The sequence below is a fragment of the Vanessa tameamea genome, chromosome 12 (genome assembly GCF_037043105.1).
Source record: "Vanessa tameamea isolate UH-Manoa-2023 chromosome 12, ilVanTame1 primary haplotype, whole genome shotgun sequence".
Lineage (NCBI taxonomy): Eukaryota > Metazoa > Arthropoda > Insecta > Lepidoptera > Nymphalidae > Vanessa > Vanessa tameamea.
This window is the reverse complement of record NC_087320.1, coordinates 8,195,658-8,210,306: the sequence shown is the minus strand read 5'-3', so window position 1 is coordinate 8,210,306 and position 14,649 is coordinate 8,195,658. Positions and strand designations below refer to the sequence as shown.

Below are 14,649 nucleotides of genomic sequence, written 5' to 3'. Positions count from 1 at the left end.
ACCTACGTCACTGGGACTCAAGTTCAGTTCATACAAATTTTTATCAAAATGGATTCAGTGGTTCGACCGTGAAAGCGTAACATACAGACAAAGTTACATTCGCATTTATAATATTAGTATAGACTTATATGTATATGTAGTAGACAGTAGACCATGTGTAATTTGATGGATAAATAATTGTACTGACGTAGTTGACAATGAATCTGATTTCCAAACCTATTTTCCATGTATATCCCAATATTCAGGATCAATACAATCATCAACATACAATCGGTTAAACGGTATTTGAGTGTATGTACTGCAGTACATCCTCGTGAAGAGTTACAAAATATAAAGTAGGAGTAGTTTCTCCATGTAAAAACATCAGTACAATATTGTCAAAGCCTATTAAAGTCATACATATTTATAGCAACATCCATTTTATGGATAAAACTGAAGATACAAATGTGCTTTTAAGTATTCTCAAATAGAGTTCATTTTGATTATGATTATCTTTACATAGTATAAAACAAAGTCGCTTTCTCTGTCCCTATGTCCCTTTGTACGCTTAAATCTTTAAAACTACGCAATGGATTTTGATGCAGTTTTTTTTAATAGATAGAGTGATTCGAGAGGAAGGTTTTTGTATATAATACATAGACAATATAGTTAAGTAACACTGATAATTTTAAAAGTTTCTAATGTGATGTCGTAAATTTATACATTTTTTTGCGCTTACATTGGAAACGCTGGCTGAACCCTACTAGATAGATCAAAATAATGTACTACAGAATTGTACACCTCAAAAATGTCTACAAAAAAGTCCGCGATGGTATATGTTTATCTCTTAAAGATAGCCCACAATAACATTTTTTTGTCATTTATTTTTTACCACAAATATTGGCCAATTTTCGAAGCGATTTTAACCTATACAGCATTAATCCTTATCCAATTAGGTACCTTAAATAAATTGTGCACTCAATATAGATCAATATGGCCCTTTACAGCATGTAATTTAAATGAATATTTTCGAAGATATTACAGTTTTAAAACGCAGGGACATAGCGGTTTGTCTTTCCTAATGAGTGAAAACTGTGTGCGTTGTACCTATTTGTTATCACTATATAGTATAAAACAAAATTGTTGCCGCTGACTGTCTTTTTCTGTCTATGCTTAAATCTTTAAAACTATGCAACGGATTTTGATGCGGTTTTTTTTAATAGATAGAGTGATTCGAGAGGAAGGTTTTTGTATATAATACATAGACAATATAGTTAAGTAACACTGATAATTTTAAAAGTTTCTAATGTGATGTCGTAAATTTATACATTTTTTTGCGCTTACATTGTAAACGCTGGCTGAACCCTACTAGATAGATCAAAATAATGTACTACAGAATTGTACACCTCAAAAATGTCTACAAAAAAGTCCGCGATGGTATATGTCTATCTCTTAAAGATAGCCCACAATAACATTTTTTTGTCATTTATTTTTTACCACAAATATTGGCCATTTTTCGAAGCGATTTTAACCTATACAGCATTAATCCTTATCCAATTAGGTACCTTAAATAAATTGTGCATTCAATATAGATCAATATGGGCCTTTACAGCATGTAATTTAAATGAATATTTTCGAAGATATTACAGTTTTAAAAATTGCGGAACGTAGCGTTTGCGGTGGTACCGGCCGGCCGGTGCGGCGGGAGCGTGCTATAGGCGCGTCGGATGCCGCGGTTCTCCCTGTAGCACTTTGAATTTAGCAGCGATCGGACGCGGTTATTATCGGAGCTCTCTAGCGATTGAAATAACAATCCATACTTCCATACTAATATTCTAAATGCGAAAGTAACTTTGTTTCTCTGACTGTCTGTCTCGCTTTCACGCCAAAACTACTGGACCGATTTAAATGAAATTTGGTACACAAATAGTCTAGAGCCTGAGAAAGGACATAGGCTTTTTATTTGGAAAAAGTGCTGTGAAGGGTTGAAAAGGGGGATGAAAGGTTGTAAGTTGTTGAAAGTATTGTCATGTTTAGAATTTTTAGAACTAGAAGCATAAAACTTATATTTTAGGCTGTACACTTATAAAATAACATAATATCATGACACCCACTCGGGAGCGAATTTTGGGTATTCTACCCCTAAATGGGTGAAATAGGGGTTGAACGTTCGTATGGATTTCTTTGAGTTAGAAACATGAAACTTTATTTTTGGGATACTGATTAAAAAGGAGTAGATACTTATTTAAGTGTTTCTGCATATTCTACCCCTACGGGGGTGATATAAGGGTTGAAAGTTTGTATAGAAGTCCGTCATTTTTAAGATAGAAACATGAAACTTTATTTTTGGGATACTGAATAAAAATGAGTAGATACGTATTTAAGTGTTTCTAGATAATCTAACATTAAGGGGGTAAAATAAGGGTTGAAAGTTTTTATGGGAGTCAGCCATTTTTTAAGTAACAAACATGAAACTTTATTTTTGGGATACTGATTAAAAATGAGTAAATACGTATTTAAGTGTTTTTTGATATTCTACCACTAAGGGGATGAAATAAGGGTTGTAAGTTTTTATGGAAGTCGTCATTTTTTAAGCTAAACATATGAAACTTTATTTTTGGGATACTGATTAAAAATGATTATATACGTATTTAAGTGTTTCTAGATATTCTACCTCTAAGGGGTTTAATAGGGGTAGGACATTTTTTATATAGGTTAGTCTGGAAATCCGTCATTTTTTAAGTTAGAAGCATGAAACTTTATTTTTGGGATACCGATTAAAAATGAGTAGATACATATTTAAGCGTTTCTTAATATTTTACGCCTAAAGGGAAAAAGTAGGGGTTGACATTTCGTATACAGGTGTTAGTCTGGAAGTCCGTCATTTTTAAGTTAGAAGCATGAAATTTTATTTTCGGGCTACCGATTAAAATGAGTTGATACGTATTTAAGCGTTTCTGGATATTTTACGCCAAAGTGGAGAAATAGAGTTTGACATTTCGTATATAGGATAGTTTGGAAGACCGTCATTTTTGAAGTTAGAAGCATTAAACTTTAATTTTGAGCTACTGATTAACAATGAACAGATACGTATTTAAGCGTTTCTTGATATTTTAGACCTAAAGGGCAAAATAGTTGTTAACATTTCGTATTCAGGTTAGTCTGGAAGTCTATCATTTTGAAGTTAGAAGGTCGAAATTTTATTTTTGGGCTACCGATTAAATATGAGTTGATTCGCATTCTAAGGGTTGAAATTCATACCAATGTGGTATTCAAAGAGGTATTACATTAACGTAACATTTTAAATTAATTTGTAAATATATTCATATTCTACGCGGGCAAAGCCGCGGGTAAAAGCTAGTAAATTAATATGTATACAATATTCTACTCTAAGTATTTTTAAATAAGTAACTAATGTCTTACCAAGTCGGGATCAGAAACGCTCAACTGTATCGGTTGGCCTTGACTATCCAGCACCTTGGTCCCTTTCGGCGAGTTCTCCTCGACTTGACCCTCATCCGAAGTTGCACTAACAACGGGGGGACTTGCGTCGACTGGTCGTACAGTTATCGTAAGCTTCGCTGTTGTAAAGCGTTTCGCTTCTGATGTTTCTTCGGCCTGAAATATACGTTAACATTCTATATGAAAAACATTTAAAAAATATATTTACTTTCTAATAAATCGTTTTCTAAAAAAATACTTTAAAGATCGACACGTAACTTAGATATTGTAATTTTAATAAAAAGATAACAATGTTTATTACGTCTAATCTAACATCACAAATATTTGATTTTTATTTCATTTAATATTTTCTTATATGGTTTTTAAATTTAATAATTGCAATATACAAAAATAAAATTATAATAGTACCTTAAAATACAACAAATATCTACTTTAGTAAAATAACACGCACAACAATAAAAATTACCAAAGTAATAAAAATTCACAAAGGACACTAAATAGTATTCTAGAACTTTTACTTCTCTATTTAGTAAATATCTTTCTCTATTTAGTTAATAATGTATCATATTTGAAAACGGTTCATAACGAGTGGAACTCATTTATTTTAAATGATACATGCCTTAATTATTAAATGGAATTTTTTCGCGATGCTCGTATCCACGGGGACCAACTGCCTCACTGCGCCGGTATTAGGATCTATATCGAAGTACGTAGTCCACGATTCAGGCTCACCGCTCTCTATGGTGTACTTAATACGAGCATTCAAAGTATCCATATCGACTGCCTGAATCTTTTCTGGTTCTATCGTTAATATACCTGCTAGAACTCCACCGTTGACCTGAAATCAATTAAAAACTTTTTTAATATATTTACAAGTAATTAACTTAATTTTTTGACTTGGCTGTATCTTATTCAACTGTTACAAGTATTATTATAAGTATAATATTAACTCTTATGAATTATATATAACTAGAAGTTGTGTTGTCTTTTTGGTAAACGAATCCAAAATCAAGGATAAGTTTCTTATCACTTAAAATTGTTATTAGTGTCATAGAAATTTGCGCACAATAAAATACTATACGTTTACCAAAAGTTTTTAAAAAATTGCAAAAAAGACTAAAGAAACGTATTTTAACAGTAACATTTTAAAGTTACTATGAAAAGTACTTACGTAACTGGTGTACTCTGGATTAATACAAGCGCCTTCGTGCAGCGTACAACCTTTGTAAATGAAGGAAGGATCTTGATCGTCATCGTCTTGTACGTTCACAGTTAATGTTGTAGTGCTTGATAGTCGGCGTTTTGTATCGCGGGCGCGATCCTGAGATTTATAAACGTTTCTAAATTACTTATTTGCTTAAAAATAAACTATTTTAGTTTCACACGGGTTTTCGTTTTATCTTAGTTGTTAGAAAAAAAACAAAAAAAAAGTTTTTTTTTACAGACGAATACTGGTTAAGTCCAGGAAATCATCATGGAATCATTAGCCGTCGAGTAAGTCAAATTAGGAAAATCTTCTTAATTTATCTTACTCGACAGTTAACGAAAATATAACGGAAGAACCTGCACATATCAAAACAGCGTGTTGAAATAAGCTCTAATGCTTTTCCCAGAGCTCAGCTCTTAGACAAATTCAAGCGCACTTTATTCGGACTTTCAGGAACAAAAAATCTATTAACATTCTTTAAAATATTTTTAAGTAAATTGATCATAACATGCAATTGGATATCGTACTTACAGAAGCAACAATAGTGACTAGATACTTCTTCGTGCGCTCGTAATCCAAAGTTCTGTTAACTGTGACTTGTCCTTGATGCGGTAGAGGTATGGCAAAGTATCCATAACCATCGACGGCATTGGCAGCTTCTAGGGTTTTATTGTCTCCTGCTATTATGAAATACTCCGAAAGACCATTCACTCCTGCGTCAGGGTCTACTGCTCGAATGCCATCAAATATCGTAGTGCCTATTGGAATAAGCTGTAAGAAGATTTATTATTTTAGTAAAAAAGTACAGTAAGTAATCTTAATTAATGTACTTATATTACAAGTATGTATCGAATTATTTGTTAGTTTCTTGGTATATATATAAGCAGCAACACAGTGATCGATGTAGTAGATATTTGCACAAGACTTTAGCTTTTTTCACTTGTTGATAGGGGGCTTTAATCAAGTCTACCTAGGTAGGTACCACTTAAAGATTATCAGATATTCTTCGGCCAAACAGTAATACTTTAAATTTGTTTTGTTCCGGTTTTAAAGATATGTATGTCAGTGTAAGTAGTTACGGTTTACAGTTAGGCTGATGGACATAACATCTTAGTTCCAATGGTTGATTTGGTTTAGCCGGTGGTGACCACTTACCATTCGTGGTGGCCAATTTGCAGATCCGTCAAACTATATAATAAATAAACTGTCTTAAAAACGGAGAAGGTTCTCGATATTTGGACAAAATATTTTATAGAGATTTATCTTCTTCATTGATAAATTTCACACGCCAATCATTTATATCAAATACATATATCACAAGCATTTTTCTACCTACACGATTAGCACGTAGAGCTAATAACATTAAAATAATTCAACCCACCTCTGATATACTCGTTTCATAGGGCGTGCCCTGAAACACAGGCGCATTGTCGTTTATATCTGACACTCGCACAATCACCGGTATAGTTCGCCTCTTCTTTGTCGCTTTCACTTGACAAACCAGCTGCGGGCAAAATAAATAATTGATATTGATACCATAATAAACGGCGATAGCTTCAGGCGTTTATTGTATTAATGAGACTTTCGATACGCTAACCAATTCTGATTAGTAATTATGAACAGCTTTATGTACACGCGATGAAAGTTAATAGACGTTATACGACAAATTGCATTTGTAAATTGAGTACATATTGTTACTGCTATTAATAGTACTTCTTTATTGTGTAACGTTATAACTTTAGTAATTATAAATTTATGACTTTATATAAAATTTATTATTAGTTTTATATACATTAATATAATTAGAATATAAACAGAGAATTATACAATTTTTATTTGTATAATTTAAATTGTATCTTTGCATTATTTTTTAGTATTTAATATTGTATACACTAGACATTTTATCTAAAAAAATCTTTACAGGTTACTTTAACAATCTTTCAAATGTCAAATCAGTGATGTCAGAAAGAGATAGACGATGTTAAAGTAAACGCAAATTAAACAACTTTGATAAGGAAGGTCTAAAACTTTATAATAATTTTAATATTTTTTTGAATAACATCAGCAAAACAAATAACAATTTGGGTATATCTACGACGTATAAAATATATATTTATACTACAATAAAAACAGTAAATATACCTGAAACACCATATGGGATAAGTTATCGGCATCTCTATCTAAGGGCTGGAGTAATTGTAGTCTTTTGCCATCGAGCTGAAATAACGTCGGACCTTTCGGAAACACGGTGGACAGTATCACGTCTACATCTGGCTCGCCGACGACTGGTAGCTCAGCCGGTACTGTTGTTTGATTGACTTCTGTAATCATATAATAATTTTCAGTCAGTATTTATTACGATGTCTTGCGATTAATCGCCACTGACAGTTTGTTTATTTATCTTTTTATGTTTTGTTAAGAAATAAGGTAAAACAATTTTACCGAATTAATCTTAGATGAAATTTATTTTGACGTGTATTCCTTATGAGGTAAACCGATGCCTTAGCCTATAGCCTTTTTTTTCTCGCACCAATGTATAATAGCCTATTCCAATCGAAGAAGTAATGAAGATAAAGAAACCTTAGATTTACGAAAGCTCTCGACCAATGATATTGCGTCAATTCGATGTCAGATATTGTTTATTTGGCTTTTGTCCTTTTGTGGTTGGAAAATACTATCGATCAGGCACAATGATTTAAGGTCTCATCTCACCTTGACAGTGTATGAAATAGTTCACTATCCAAGATCGCCAGTCTGCGTAGTTGGTATAAATAAAACTGATTATACTTACGGTCCCCTCTGCTCTCTTCTATGTCAACGATGATGCTGGATTGACCCGTTTCCACCTCGCACGGCCCTGTATCGGAGTTATATTTTAACTTGAAGGATAAATCACATTTTTCAATATAATAAAATTACCACTATTGAATTATAATCAATATTGTACTCGCTTATTAAATTTGACATGTAATGATCGTTTATTTCAATAAAATCAAAACTATAGTAAGTTTTGTAGAATTAAACTACAATGAAGGATATTCAGACTATTTAAATAACGCATCGGTTTTTTTACAGAAGAATAATCAACACGAACGATATAATGAATATATACAAATGACATAATTGTAGTCTGTCATCTCATAAATAATTTTGATTTATATTTAAAATTTGCAGTCTCCATAGCATTAAGAATAAACAGTAATATCATATAATTTTGTTGAAATTAACAAGACAGTTAGAGACATTTCCTATGATTCCTACGCAAGGTTCGTTAGTTGCTAATTGAGGGTTTACTAACTTGTTTTGTACTTAGATAGGGTTTTATTGGTACAGTTTATTTTAATTACCTTGGTTTTAAACTAACTATTTACTGTTTATGTTCCAAGAATACTATGAGAAATTTCATTTGCAATATACTCTTTATTATTTTTGAATTTAATTTTTTAAATTATAACTTCATGGTGACCACTTAGAAAAGTTCATATAATTGTTATTTCATGTATGTAGTAGGAAGTGGTCACCACCGCTCATAGATATCAACCACTCCTTATAGCGTCACCAATCTCCAGAAGCAAGATTATGTTTAATGTGCATTGAATAGCATTGGCTCATTCGCTATTCAAACATGAACATAACAATTCTAAGTATTGCTGTTTGCCGGGATATATACAAAGCGGGTGGTAGCTACCCAGACGGGTTTGCACAAAACCTTACCAACGAGTAAATAATAATAATTGAGACACATATAAGATTAATTTATTTGATTGGACGTTGATTTGTACAATCAATTGAAACAATTGAAAATCAATATATTTTACTAACTTAATAGTTCAGGAAATTTCACAAACGATCCAATTTAAAATAAATATACAGATCATATATTCAAGTGTCGTTAGCTTAAGGTGAAAATCTCGTTGCAATTTGTTTTAAAATAGCAACTACTGTGTTAAATATCGTTACATAAGTGACAACATAAATCAGTCGTAAGGAATGATACGTTGAAAGCAGTAGGCGCGCCCGATAAACAACCAATTAGAAATTTATTCGTCATTACATAGTTTCATAACTCGAATGATATTTTTAAGTTCTCGATATAAAATATATAAGTATTTTTAATTAGTTCACGACTGTACCACGAGTCTTCCTATTTAGGCGTGATTGCGCACAAAACAACGAGTATCCGTTCCAATTAAGAGGTATCCACTTGTTTTGGCGACTGTATCGAATTCACTTGCAAATTGTTAGCGTGTTTACGATCATTAGCCATTTGACAATTAATTAGTCAGATAGCTAACAACATTCTCGTTAGGATCGACCTAGTAAAGTAATAATAAGTAATCCTAGATAAAGTAAAGTAAGGTAGTAAAAACTTTTTTAATGTTACATAGATATTATATTAAGGTTAATATTACCTAACTTTTACTTGATGGTAGGGTTTTGCAAAAGCCCACCTGGTTAGGTACCACCCACTCATCATATTTTTTTTTATATTTTGCCGCCAAGCAGCTATACTTAGTAGGTATTGTTGTGTTCCAGTTTCAAGAGTGAGTGAGCCAGTGCAATTATAACAACAAAGAAAATAACACCTTCGCTGCCAATGTTGGTGGCGCATTGGTGATGTAAGGAACGGTCAATATTTCTTACAGTGCTAATGTCTGCGGGCGGTGGTGACCGTTACCCATCAGGTGGCCCATTTATGTACCTATCTTACCTATATTATAAATAAAAAAGGATTAGGAAAAAAATACTAAAGTATATTTGAATTTCAAAATGTCCCACAACGTGGTTTGCTTGATGCTATATCCAAAGTGTCGACAATGCAGGCTGCAGTTAATTATTATTCGGTTGATGATGATTTACTTCAACATCAACCACCAGATAAGGAATATATATAAACACTCAGATATTCATGAGAACTGAGTAGATCTCTTCCAGATTTGAACCCGAAGCTCAGTTAAGATGCATCCTTAGAATTGAACACGAACGAGAAAATATTTTAATATTTCTATTATATTTGCTGACATCGATTCAAATAAGATTTTCATTGTCTTCTTTTGGTTGACTTAACATAATATCATTAAATGAACAGCATTACTGTTCTTTATTTCCGGTTAGTTCAGCCCCTTGGATTTAACTCTTAATTTGCTTAATGTAAAGATTGTTAATTTTACTTAATAAAAGAGCATTCTCCTTCAAAGCAGAGAAGGAATCACAGAAAATTTTAAGCATCTACTTTTACCATTAATACTGAACCATTAAGATTTTGTTCGTGTTTCACTGTACTGGGCTTTATTTATCTTAGACCTTTATAGCAGTAAGATTTTGGATGATATTTGTAACTAACCTGGAGTAGCCCATGTTATCGGCACCAGACACGCGAGAAGCCAAATCGTTGTGAGCCGGATAGGCGCTTCCCACCGCGCCATCTCACTGTAACAACATTGAATATAATTAATTATTATAACTAAGCATCTTTATGTAAAAAATAAGTAACAACAGTATGATTATTTATTTATTATACAACATATGGGATATATACTAAAACAATTACGTATAGATAACAACGAGGATTAGTGTTAGATTTTTCGTTGGATTGACAAATTAAATAATATTTAAAATATAAAATAGTTCATTGATTAATAATTGAGTTATTATTTAAATATATTATACTATCATACTTATACATATACAAAATTTAATATCGGGAATAATCTCTTCAAATAATGGAAAAACTTCCCTCACGAGTTATTTGTGACTATTCACATGAGAAACTGATTGAACACCGCCCGACAGTACGTTCTGTATAATCAGCTGAATATGAGAATAAGAACTCGCGTACATTTGCAGAGTTTGTTTTTTATATGTGATTCTTTACACAATAATGAATTAATGTACTTTTGAATACAATGAATTCGATCATTGTTTGTATTGAAAAAAAAAAAAAGATTTGGAACATTATTGAATGATCTCGTATTGGGATGACTCTTATATGTACTTGGTACAAAGTTTATATAATATACCTAATAGTTGAAGTTCCTCTGGGATAAGGTTTAAAGCTTATTACGCTCGCTGCCACGTTCGAAATCGGCGCTGGCGAAATCTGTCACATGGCAGATTTCGTTCCAACAGTTCAACAACATCATTTTCCGTCACCGCCGAGCACGAAATGAATAATAAAATTTCAGTAGTGCTTGCCCGGGTTTGAAGCCGCAACATTTATTAGAGTATTTCACACACTAAGCCATCTCAGTATATAAACAAAACAAAAGACTAAAGCAAGCAAGAATATAGTTTAAAGAAGTGTTCGTATGGTTCACACACTAATAACACGTACATGCGTAATTTAGCTCTGTTCAACCGCATTATCAAAAATACGACATAATTATAATTTAACGAATTAAAATAAATGCCGTTGTATGGTGTGCGAGTGTGTGTGTTATATGATAATTACAAGAATTTTAACGACTCAGCAATGCAAGTTAGGATAGTAAAATCGTAAATCTATTCTGGCACTAAGAGCATAAAAGGTCGTTTTATGCAAGCATCACATTTATTTTCCAAGATAGTATAAATATATTAGAATAATAAACATATATTACTGTAAGATATTTCTTAATTGCTCGTGTAGAATTTTTTTTTTTTTAAAAGGTATTGTTGTTTTTATACAGAACTATGATAGGATGGGTGTAGAATTCATACACGATAGTGAAAATTAATGAATTTGTTTTGTTTGTCTCTTTGCCTTTGCCTTGATGCAGTTTCGTTTCAAATCCCAACGAATCTAAAGAAGTTGCACTTTAACAAGCAATAAAATTATTACGACCCTCGGAAAACGTTACGTAGTATAAATCCATTTATTTTAATGCAATTACGATTGTTGAAATCCCGCAATGCTTACAAAGCAGAAACAGATATGGTTACACTAATATTTCAAACTGTAGTAAGGTTTCTCAGAATTCAGATTAAATACTAACTCGACAAGTACCTATGTATAATGTACAGCGATGAATTATGGATGCAATGGTACGTGCTAATTGTTTATACATTGTGGTGTTCCTGATTATGACAAAAACCAACTGGAGAGAACTAGCACATATAGGCATTGGTCATAGTTTAAGTATTTGTGTTGCCTCGTTGGTCTTGCGGCTAGATATGATGACGTAGATCCCGATGTCCCCGATGCAAACCCTAAGTCGGTATGATAAAAAAATATTGGGTTAATTCGTTGAAAATTCACAGTAGCAGTGTTTACAATCCCGTACTCGAACAAAACGTAAAGCCGTTGGTCATGCGCCTTGCATCATATCAGATATTTCGTCCCATTGGATACGTGAGCATACACTTGTGCACTATATAATAATATGTCTAGCAATGATAGTCTCCCTAGAGAAAGGCCATCAGGACCAAAAGCGATCAGTAGAATATCATCATCATGTGTGTTTTTGCTCATCTTTATAAAATTATATAATTATTATTATCAGCTTATTATTATATGCATAATATAGTTACTGTTTTACCAATGCTAGGTCCTTTTACATTCCATAGGCTTCATGGAAGAGATCGTTCATTTAGCGATAAAACAGCCTTTGGTGCGTTCCACGTACATCCCATTAACTATATTTCTGTGTGTAACTGTTTTTTTTTATTTTACTCTTTTGGTGTGCGATAAAGCAAATTTCTTTTCAATTTTATTCTATATTGATTTGAAATTTATCATCTCACAAGACCGGTTAATAGCGATCCACGTTACTGAAAACAAAAAGTAGCTCGCTGGATTACCTAAGGACATTAACTCGTGCAATAAATCATAGGAAAACGTTCGAATTAACCACCGCTTAGTTAACGCGAATATAAAGTGGGCGGGGCTAGTGATAAATAAAGAATACTACGATAAAACTTTATTGCACCGTAAAGGTAATTTTACTTTCGTGAATAAAGTTCTATCATACTTCGACTTTTAAATATTCACGAAGGTTCAATTTCCTGCAATTTAGATAGTACAACTATATTGTAACGTTTTAAAACAATAATTATATTACTTTTATTATAATTATATAGAATAATCACTTATCGTCAAAAATGTTCATCACGAAAGGAAACGGTGGACCGTTTGAAAATATGGTTAACAGCGAGATTGTATCCATATCGATTAGGTCTGGGCACAGTCTGGGATGAAACGAACCTTGTTACAGCACGTACCGTTAATATTTCACGTACCTTATTTGCATGCAAAATACTATTGTAGTATTCTTGCTAAGGAACTATTCTTATGAATCTTATAAGAATGCTGCTGCTACTACTATAGCAAACATAAAAAATATCAATTTACTATTTTTCTATAATAAAAAAATTGTATGTTTTTTTTTTAAAAAAATTATTTGATAAAACATAATAGTCATTACTTTGTGTTTGATTTGGATTTATAATTCCAATCGAATCAAGTGAATCATAATCTTAATAAACGTTACGAAAGAATGTTCTAGCAATTCCAATGATGAAAATGTAAAATTTAGAGGCGTGGAAAATAATAATTTATATTATAGTACCGAAACCGTTACCCACCCATTGTTTCGGTTCTAGCGGTTATTCCTGCGCACGTTCCAACATAATAGAAGATCAATAAACGTTTAGTTTGAATTCATCTTGAATTACAGCCTTTACAAACGCAGAAAATATGTTGACATTTGTGTTTAAATATATATTTAAATAACATATAATAACGAATCAGACCAGTTTCTATCGTCTCGAATTGAACCCAGTTATGCAAAGTCTGTTATAATCGTGAATCATTGGCTTTGGTTGGTTTAAAATTTTTGTATAATATATATATATATATTTTCATTCCATATTCATATTCTAGATCATTCGAGAAATGTCGCAATTGGTTCTTTTTCCATAATCCAGTTTAAGAATAAAATCGATATGTCGGTTTGAAAGAAAGTTGTTTACACAAAAAACATTTCTCATCGTTGTGAGAGCGTCTTCCTTTCGAACTAAAGCTGTAACCGTTAGCCCTTTATCGAGTACATCGGCTTCCGCATCTTCCCTTCGACTTATAAGCTACATGCGATTATTACTGACCCAGATTAAATATCATATATCTTTAATAATGCATACAGGAAATTAACTGTTAGTGATTGAAACTGCCTTAAATGTGAAAAAGATATAATTTCTGTGAAAAAGGACTTAGGTTAATAATTTTGCATTAGGAATAATCATTTTTCCAATAAATATTAAAATAGTTCCTACAAAATAATTTGCTCATCATTTATAAAAGCGAATAATATTACCATCCACATTTATAGTTTAGATCGACTAAGACCGAGTTTAAGCAATATAACCTTTACAAAATTCGTAATTCTTGTGGTGAGCACAAATGTTAACTACCTATTCCAAAAGAATAGTACTTTAGTTAAATAACTAAATGAAATGATATCACAAATAGTATGACAATTAAACTTTAAATACCTATTGCTGTAAATAACGCAGAAAAAAAAATGAAACCGAAGTAAAACACTTATTATTAATACGTACTCTAAGCATTAAAGCAGCAGTCAATTTAAAGTTAGATAAAAAGCTGATTTCAGATTATGCGAAGTCGTGATATTGGTAGTGGAAATGTCGATCGGCTCCAAATAACGCGGCATTTATGTTTATCTCAACGATCTCATTAAATTATCAGCACAACGCCTTAAACTAGTTGATTTCTAAACCAACTTGCGACCCTTTAGCATTGAGTGTGAGACCATGAACAAGATTAAAGTTTCTTGATCCTTCGTGAGACAGGTGTATAGCATTATGGAGTTACGGCGCTACAATCTACACTTTAATGACTTGGGGTAAAGGTGGTTTTAAATTATGGTTAATGCGAGTAAATTAGATTCCCTTATTAGCTAACTCTCGGCCAATTTCGTCACTAGCATTTACCAAACCATACCAGTTCTCGACACTATGAAAACGTATTCGATAGAAACTAGAAATAGCTAAAATGAAAAACTATT

The 14,649-nt window shown here is 32.2% G+C and overlaps 2 protein-coding genes across 2 annotated transcripts in view; both read right to left on the bottom strand.

Moving 5' to 3' along the window:
- LOC113393051 (suppressor of lurcher protein 1-like) overlaps positions 1–14,649 on the bottom strand; it is a 308,266-nt gene that overhangs the window by 180,798 nt on the left and 112,819 nt on the right. The gene's annotated exons all lie outside the window — the stretch shown is intronic.
- The window catches only part of LOC113393049 (cadherin-99C), a 76,902-nt gene that overhangs the window by 13,223 nt on the left and 49,030 nt on the right, over positions 1–14,649 (bottom strand). The window contains exons 3-10 of the mRNA XM_026629744.2: positions 9,993–10,078; positions 7,440–7,505; positions 6,791–6,969; positions 6,030–6,152; positions 5,180–5,419; positions 4,613–4,762; positions 4,061–4,279; positions 3,403–3,597 (exon numbers count right to left, since the gene is read on the bottom strand). Coding sequence (XP_026485529.2) covers positions 3,403–3,597; positions 4,061–4,279; positions 4,613–4,762; positions 5,180–5,419; positions 6,030–6,152; positions 6,791–6,969; positions 7,440–7,505; positions 9,993–10,074 — 1,254 coding nt within the window. The 5' untranslated portion in view covers positions 10,075–10,078. The remainder of the gene's footprint in view (positions 1–3,402; positions 3,598–4,060; positions 4,280–4,612; positions 4,763–5,179; positions 5,420–6,029; positions 6,153–6,790; positions 6,970–7,439; positions 7,506–9,992; positions 10,079–14,649) is intronic.